Source organism: Diachasma alloeum, unplaced genomic scaffold, assembly GCF_001412515.2.
Source record: "Diachasma alloeum isolate Michigan unplaced genomic scaffold, Dall2.0 Dall_scaffold_00501, whole genome shotgun sequence".
Classification (NCBI taxonomy): domain Eukaryota; kingdom Metazoa; phylum Arthropoda; class Insecta; order Hymenoptera; family Braconidae; genus Diachasma; species Diachasma alloeum.
The window spans coordinates 100,102-109,750 of NW_021680633.1; the positions used below are offsets into that span (position 1 = coordinate 100,102).

Here is a 9,649-nt window from a genome sequence, read left to right on the forward strand (position 1 = left end):
TTTATTTTCTATCAATTATCTTATTTGCACTGCTAATATTCGCGACGATGTTCTCATGATTTTTTCTCTCGTTTTACAAAAAATAGAGCGTTGAAATGGGCTGAAAAAATTAGTAAATAAATTGAATAATAATTGAAAAAAACAAAACAAATAGATCTATTAATATATCAATAACTTGTTTTATTTTTTGTAACATTACATTCATTTTACATTCATTTTACATTCATTCCTTCCTTCTTTATCATTATTTTCCTGCTTCATTCTCGCTGCATCGTCTATTTTAAATTTCTTCCTCTTTTCTGCTGCAAGCGTGAGTCGTTGTCTTTTCATTTCTTCTTCGAGCTCTCTTTTGTCGACCGTCATTCCTTGACTCTTCTCTAACAGCTCTTCGTCCCTTTGAAGGGCGTCTTTTTGTTCCTGTCGTTGTTCCTCAGTGCAGTTGGTTTCGAAAATATATTTCCTGGAATATCGTTCTTTAAGGATATTTCGGCTCTCTTCGAAGTACCATAATATTTTTCTAAATGCATTGATTGTCGATATCTGAAAGAATTATAAATTTCACTTTTCTTCACCTTCTTTTCTCTTCATGACTTTATTTTACCATTCTCGCCCGGAAGAGCGCTTCTCCTCTCGTTTTTTCATTGCTTTCATAATAACCAAAATCTGAATGCTGGCGTCCATCTTTTAATCCAATTTTTATTACCGTCGAGCATCCCACATTGAATTTATCTCCTTTCGTCTCCTCGAAATCTGTAATTCACAATTGACAATACAAGTAAATAAGATTAGTAAGTAAACGAAAATTTTTTAACCTCTGAGTTTTCTATTTTGTGTCTTCATCAATTAATCAATTCAAATTACCAATTTTTTGTTCCATCAAATTGTGTGACCATCCTATTTTTTTAAATGCGTCATCAGCTGTGTAGATGAGGCTAGCATATATATCCGTGTAATTCTTTGCCATTTTATTCCTTGTTCACTTCCTACGTTGAATAATTTATGGTAATATTTGATGCTCCTTTCATGTCTACAGTCTTCAGTAGCCTTGAAAACTTGTTGACAACTTCATTATGTTATTAATTTCTGGTTGTGTAACGTCAATTTGTTTAATTCTTACCTTAGCGAAAGAAATCATGAAATATTGCCAGATGGAGATATCCCTGAATTATGAATGCATCTACACACTCAGAAAAAAAACAGCAGTTCTCAGATTTACTATCTCTACATGATTCGCGAATATTTTACTCTCGTCAGGAGCCAAACTATCCCAAATACCACTCGTTACTGGACGAGTTCTACTGAAGTTGCATATATATTTTTTATTTAGAGAACCATGTCCGGATCATTAGGAACAATTCCCTCCCCAACTATCGTACGTAAATCGAATGAAAATCCAGCATTGGAAATCGGACATTATAATTAAATAACACTCCTCAATTAAACTCTTCAAATTCAATGTTATCGTTTTTCTCTGTTTCTGTGCGGCAATACTTCATTGTGACATCCTCCCATTCTTGTTGAAACTGAAAAGAAATGAAGAAGAGGAGAAAGTGAAGAGGAAGAAGAGGAAATCTTTGTGCCGTTCATCCATACGTTGATAATATACCTGAAATATTCATAAGACTCAAACTAATTTCCGTAGATAGTTTCCAAAATTTATTGTATCCAGTCTTTCCAGAATTATATTTAATATACTATCTTATGTAGGTTTTCATTGAAATATTTTTATCGAAAATATTTCCAGAGAATTATTAATATTTCCCAGATGGTTCATCACCAGTAGTTGAATAATTAAAAAAAAATCAGCAGTAGTTCCTCGACTTCATGCTTTCCGAATTTTATTCAATTCTTTTTCCCTTCATTGCGACTATTCATAGCTCCACGTCCCCTAGAATAGTCAAAAGTCGAGCGTTCAAATTTTAATATTCATCCGATTTTTTTACATGAATACCTTCTAAGATTTTTTGGGTTATTCTTCGCATCTGCCATTTTTCTTGTTTTTTCATAGTGATCCAGAGCTTTAATGAGTGCTTCATCCCATCCGTCATTGAGTACTGAAAAAAAGAATTCCATTAATGTGTCTCTCTCCCTATAAACTTTAGTAAAACTATTTTCTTCAAAATATTAGAGAAAGAAAAAAATAACGTGAGAGATTATGTTCGTCAGGAGGAGGACAGGAGAGGAATAGAATTTTCGAAGTTGCGTCATTTTAAGGTATTTTCTTTGAGTGGACATGATTCTATCGTTAAATGTAAATATATCTGTCTGTAGAATCTAATGTGGACACTTTCCATCATGACAAAACTTGATTACTTCTTACAATCAACAACAGAAGTAAAATAACAAAAACCATAAGTCGGCGATTAAATAAATTGCCAAACCCAATTTCTCTGTACATTACACTAAAATCTACTTGTCTATTCCTCCTCTCGTCATAGTTTGAAGCCCGTAATATTCGAGATCTCGTTTGTAGCTTGTCAAAGTCTTCTTGAAATTTAATTTCACAATTATATTAATTGAATCATTATTTTACTAATAAATTCTCCTCACAGTCACTCAAGTTCTCCATTATTTCAGCTGTTATTCACGTTAATGATGATAGCACAGTAATATCTGTATTTTCTCTGGGAAAACCTCCAAAACGTCAGTGACTTTTGAAGTCAAATTCTCTCACTCTCTCTCTCTCTTTTTCTCTCTCTCTCTCTCTATCTGTTGTTTCTTTTTTTCTCATCAATCAAACTTCACTCCGTACCGTCAAACACCACATTCATGTAACCAAAATATGAATTATAATAAGCCTTTCACTGATTGCATTGAATCAACACAATCGCAGCCACTGGCTCCATTATGTCAAACTGATGAATCTCATCACTATTTTATCATTCTCTAGAGCAATTACAGTGAGTATTGCACATCATACGAATAGCAAACATGAATGAGTGATACTATTTAACCCAAATTCAATCATGTGAAGAGAAGTATTTGCCGGAGAGAATAAATTCTAATTTCCCGCCTGATTTCTGTGGAAAATATTAGGAAGGTCGGTGGTCAGTGGCGGTACTAATGGCGCCAGGGAGCGAAATCCTGTTCAATGAGTCAGACGACGATAGCATGCATTTAACCATCCTTTTCCAAAGCGTTTGGTACATGGGCGTGTATGGGTTGATCCCTACTGCCATCTATTCTAGCTTTGCCCGACCTTCCTAATTAGATGACATTCACTCAATATGAAATACAATTTCACTGATACCATCATGATTCGGCATGTCATCCTATCCTCTTTCAATAGATATTTTGATAAAATGCCAAGATTGAAGAAAAAAAGTCTCGAACTCAAACGACAAGAACAGAGGCAACGTGTACGTCGAAATCGAACAGGAGCGACACATACTGATTCTACAAACAGTGACAAACTCATGACATCTGCCGTCCCTGAATTTCAAAAGCCAGATTCACTTAAAGATGAAGACAAAGGGTTAATAAATGGAATGGGATCATACAAGGCCAAACTACGCGCGAAATCCCTAACGCTGCGAGTCAAACGGAATGATTCTTCTTCAATTCCTCTCGATGAGGCCTCATATCAAGGTCAGACCCCTCCTTCCCCGAAAAATCACCCACATCAAGTAAGGAAGAAACGTGTTTATGACGAGGAGAGCGACATCATAGGTGATGAAAAGTCTGATCCTACTCATATGCGTTCAAAACGTCTGCGAATGCATAATAATGATAAGAAAAACTTGATTAATTCTGAGAGAATGGAAAAATTGAGAGAGAATCCAATTTATACACTCAGGGAAAGACTGTTGAATAAATCGCGAATTGAATTCCTTCGGAAAGATACTGATAAATATGTAACGCGTGGGAAGATGACTTCAGCACCAAAAAATAAATCGGCAACAGACAAATTAAGTCCAAATGATTCTGCAGACAGCATTGAAAAATGGAAAGAGAGCATGGAAAAAAAAAAAAAAGAATATACAACGCGAGAAAAAATTAAAAATCGAGACAGAATCCGAAATCTGCGTGAGAACAATAATTTTCATAAGCGTGAAAATGCTAGAGATAATGAAAGGGTAAAGAAAAAAAGAGAAAACTCGAACTACAGATGCAGTGAAAAAATAATTGATGCAAAGAATAGAAAATCTTGTCGGGCAAATAGCATACTTAAATTTCGCGAGGATTATAATAAACTTATCAACTCGCAACTGAAACAGGAAGATGATTCGAAAAAAAAGAGTATTTATTAATCAAGAATTTCATTGAAAATCGTAAGAATTTTCCTAATATAGTTTGTATTTGCTGCGATAATTTATTCTTCCAAAAATCAGTCTTACAATACAGAAAATCTGCTATGCTGCTCTCTTCAAACTTGATTAAAAGAAATATAAATAATCAGGAGTCATTCTTTGATAAAATAGAGAATAATTCATCGAATTATATATGTAAAAATTGTAGCAAAAGCATATCGAAAGGGATAATCCCAAAAACATGTGCTTTTGACCTGAAATTTCCCATTTTACCAGATGAAGTCAAGAATCTTTCCCCTCTGGAGGAACGTATGGTATCGCCATACGTACCTTTCATGCAAATAAGAGCTCTGAAACCTCATTGCTTTAAAAATCCCCAATTATCAATTCACGGAAGTGTAGTGAATGTACAAGCCGAGATTAATGACATGATCAATGTGCTCCCTCGCAAATTCAATAACATGTCAACAGTCCAGATCCAATTTAAGCGTAATTTAAATCATCAATCAAATTATATGCATGAAACTATAAAACCCTCCAATGTATGTCTTGCATTACAATACCTCATCAATGCACCTCTATATGTAAAGAACAAAATAATGATAGATAAAACTTTTTTCGAACAATACGACGGAAATGATACTTCTGACGTGAATTTCGTTGTCGATAACGAAGTTCAAGACACTGAAAATAAATCATCCGAAAAATCAAAAAACTATGAAAACGAGGATTCGACTCCTGCGGATGATTCATGTAATGATGAGTTTAGTGATTCTGATTCACAGGATGAATTATATTGCGATGAACAAATATCGAATCCCTATAAAGATGAAGTTCTAATTATTGACGAGAATCAAGAACTGTCCTTCGAATCACGTGTCATTGCCCCATGTGAAAATAATCGCCCAGTTGCATGGCATATGATTGAACACATCGATGAATTAAGTTTCCCAAGAATATTCCTAGGTGAAATCTTTGATGAAAATAAAAAATTGAATTATTGCCAGAGAGTAAAATTTGAGGCCCGAAATAGAGACCGAAGATCGTGTGAACCGACTCGCTTATTATTTATGGCGAAACGAAAACTCGAGCAAACCGTAATGTCAACTATTAACACATGTTTGAGGAGAATGAAGCCAAATAATCAACTGACAGTTGGTCAAGTCAAAGATAAAGATTACATGCGAGATATTATTCGTCACGATGACGGTTATTCGTTTCTCAAAACTGTACGGCCGTCTCCTGCATTTTGGGAAGCAAAAAAGAAGAACGTTCGTGCAATGATCCGTCAGTTAGGTACACCAACATTTTTTTTGACTCTTTCTGCATCCGAATCCAACAGTCCCGAATTAATACAATTCCTGTATGGAATGAAATACAATGAAAAAATAAGTCTCAACAAAGCCCTACTCCTTGATGACGATGTAAAAAATAAATTAATTAAGGATGACCCTGTCTCTGTAGTTCGTTATCTTGACAATAGATTCCGTGAAATCATAACAATCTTGAAGAATCCAAATGGTCCATTCAAACAACACTTCGTAATTGATTATTTCATTCGGAAAGAGTTTCAGGGAAGAGGAACAGTTCACACTCATGCACTTTTATGGTGTAATAATGCACCAAAATACGAAGCAAATGATGATAATTCAATGCGAGATGTTATAAATTTCATTGACGAATATATATCATGTGGAAACAATTCTCGAAATCCATTTGTCAGTTTTCAAAAACACAAGCACACAATGACTTGTCACAAAGGAAAAAAGAATAAACAACAATGTCGATTCAATTATCCCCTATTTGTCATGAGAACAACACAAATTTTGACACCATTAGAACCACATGAAAAAACTGGCAGTGAAAAAACTCATCTCGAGCAAATAAAAAATTTGATGAATTCATATTTCAAAAACACTTCAGTGGTAAGCTTTGATGATATGCTACATGAGTTGGGGTTATCTGAAAAGGAATACGTGAATGCAATACGTAGTTCCCTCACCAAGGATAAACTTTTCATCGAACGTCGAAGCTGCGACGTCGCGATCAATAATTATAATGAAAAAATATTGAATTTATTAGAAGCGAACATGGACATCCAATTCGTATTGGATCCATATGCTTGTGCGCAGTATATTATAAACTATATATCCAAAATTGACGTCGGCTTGTCAAAATTATTACGCGAAGCGTCAAATGATTTAAGAGACAATAATCATTTACTGAGAGATAAATTACGGAAATACGGTAATATATTTATAAATGGTAACGTCATGTCTGCGCAAGAAGCAGTGTATCACGTGCTAGGATTACGCCTTTGCGATTCAAGTCGTGGGGTCTTCTTCATCAATACCTCCCCCAAAAATGAAAGAGTACGGATGATGAAATCAGGAACAAGACTGGCTTCCCTGGATGAGGATTCTAATGATATATTTTACGCTAATATTTTTGACAAGTATGAGCGACGATCGTCTGAATTACACGACATCTGCTTAGCTGATTTCACAGCGTATGATTACACATCATCACCATCAAAGTCATCTGATAGAAAGATAAAGAAAGAAAATGAGCCCGGTGATTACAGCTGTGAAGATGGCGATGATGATGATGATGATGACGACGATAATACCAACTGTGCAGATATTAATCCATCAACAAAGCTCAATATGAAGAGGAAGCAGTTAAAGATTATTCGATATCGTAGATACAAACTTCAACAAGACGAACATAATTATTTTCGAGAACAAGTATTATTGTTTTATCCTTGGAGGAATGAAGAGGATGAAATAGAAAATTCTGATTGTCGAAGCTTGTATCATAAGAACATCGAAATAATTGAAAAGAATCGAAAGAAATACTCTATTATCGGTGATGAGGTAATCGATGAGGCTCTAGAACAAGCGATGGAAGACAATAAAAACAGACATCGCGAAGAAGATATCGACTTTAATAAACATAGAGTTCCCAAAGAGCAAGAAGCTGATATCTTCAATCAATCAGGAGTAGAAAATATTGCAAAGAGAATGAAAACACGTTTTACGAAACCACCAACAATAACAAAGGAAGAAATGTTTCTCTTGTTGGATACACTGAATACTTTACAACGACAAATCGTTATCCATATCCTGAAATGTTTCAAAACTGATGACCTACCCTTAAGACTATTTATCAGTGGGTCAGCAGGAGTAGGAAAAACTAGAGTCATTAATTGTATCTATCAGTTACTGTCTCAGTATTTCGGTGAAATTCCGGGAGAGAAGAATGACTTACCATTGATTTTATTATGTGCGCCAAGTGGAAAAGCTGCTCATCTGATTGGGGGCGTCACATTGCATACTGCTTTCGCATTACCGATCACAGAATATGGGGGACAGATGCCAGAATTATCGGCGGATGTAGCAAATACAATTCGATCAAACTTAGTAGACTTACAACTTTTAATCATCGATGAAATTTCTATGGTTGGAGCGAACATGCTAACGCGAGTAGATACCCGATTGAGGCAAATTATGGGTAAAAATGTCTCATTTGGAGGAATCTCTGTCATTCTCATAGGCGATTTGCATCAGTTGCCACCGGTAAAAGACAAACCCATATATTCTCCGCCTAATTCTGGACCTCTATCCGCTCTCTCAGATATACTGTTGTGGGAAGAATTCAAATTCTTTGAATTAACAGAAGTGATGAGGCAAAAAGATGACAAAATATTCGTTGACGCTCTGAATAATTTAGCTCGTGGAAAGATGACCGATGAGGACGTATCTCTCATTCGAAATAGAGAAGTATCAGAAGGAGAAGTGCCCAAAGATGCTATCCGATTATATTATGAAAATCAGCATGTTGATCGTTATAATAACTCAAAAATCAATAGCCATCCAGGGCAATGTTATCAAGCTATTGCTGACGATCAGTTTTTGGGTAGTGCATCAGATAAATACAAAAGAAAAATGCTCAATTCAGTCAAAACAAATCACAGTCAGAAGAAAGAGCTGAGAATGTTACAGTACAAAATCAAACTCAAGTATGGAATAAAGTACATGATAACATCTAATGTAAATATTTTGGATGGTCTCGTAAATGGTTCGTGTGGAGTATTAGAACATATAACGTTTTCTTCAGGCTCAGAAGTTCCGGAAAAGGTATGGATCAATTTCAATAATCCAAATATTGGTTTAAACCAACAAAAACCGTTCTTACGTTATATGATGGAACATAATATCGATGAGAGTTTGATACCCATTTCTAGAATGAGTCTGCAGATTTCTGGAAGTAGAGACAATCACTATCAAGTTATGAGAGCACAATTTCCAATCGTTCCAGCAGAGGCTATGACTATCCATAAAAGTCAAGGACAGACATACAGCAACGTTTGTATAGACTTGACGTTTGGTAGCCGGTTAACTAGAGCGTTGCTGTATGTAGCCCTTAGCAGAGTGTGCAGTTTGAGTAATCTTTATATTTTAGGGATCTTCAAACCACCGAAAGCTCCGGATGTCAATGATCCCATTATCTGCGAATACAAAAAACTAGATGAAAGACGATTGAAACTATCTTACACAAACTTAATCGACACGAATGATATAAAAATTATTTATCAGAATGTGCGATCATTCAATAAAAATGTCGAGCACATTCAAAGTGACGTTTGGTATGCGCAAGCAGATTTTCTAATTTTCTCTGAATCTTTCACAAAATTCGATGATCATATAAACTTGGAAAATTTCATTCTGATCTTTCGCACTGATTCGACGACAAGAATGCAATCCCGAGGTATATTGATATTCATGAAACATAATGCAAATATCAAATATTCCGTAATGAAACACATACAATTGGAGGATGACAAAAGAACCCATCTCGATTTAATTCTTATGAGATGCAATGACGTCGAAATTATAACTGGGTATAAATCCCCGTCATTCAAAAACTCCTCATTTTATAAACATTTGACGAATCTGTTCAGAATGATGACCACAAACTCCAGACAAATTTTGATTGGTGATTTTAATATTGATCTCTTTCATCCGGAAAAGCATCTTCCAGAAACATTGATCAACTATAAATTCAGGCGTGCAATACCACCCAAAACTTCTACAACAAATTTCAACACACAAATCGATATTTTACTTGTCAATAACATCACGCATTATCTCTCAGGAGTGTATGAAACGTACTTCTCTGATCACAAACCAATATTTATTGGACTGCATAATTCAAATATCAACGGCATATCTAGTCACCAGCAAAATGTTGATGATACCACCAATGTCGACAATAATAAAAACACAATAACTGATTCAATTTCAAAAACACCTCAAGTGAAATCAAGTATCATATTACCACAATCAAAGAGATATAAAATATCTACTTGCACCCCTCCCCAAAGTGAACAAAATGAT

General features: G+C 35.1%; 1 protein-coding gene across 1 annotated transcript; it reads right to left on the reverse strand.

Moving 5' to 3' along the window:
- Positions 1-201: 201 nt before the first annotated feature.
- Positions 202-964, reverse strand: LOC107042679 (DNA repair and recombination protein rti1-like). Its single transcript, XM_015263827.1, has 3 exons — positions 862-964; positions 602-750; positions 202-540 (listed from the first exon to the last, which is right to left on the reverse strand). Exons 1-3 carry the CDS (start codon positions 962-964, stop codon positions 202-204), a joined length of 591 nt encoding a protein of 196 aa, XP_015119313.1.
- Positions 965-9,649: the final 8,685 nt, after the last annotated feature.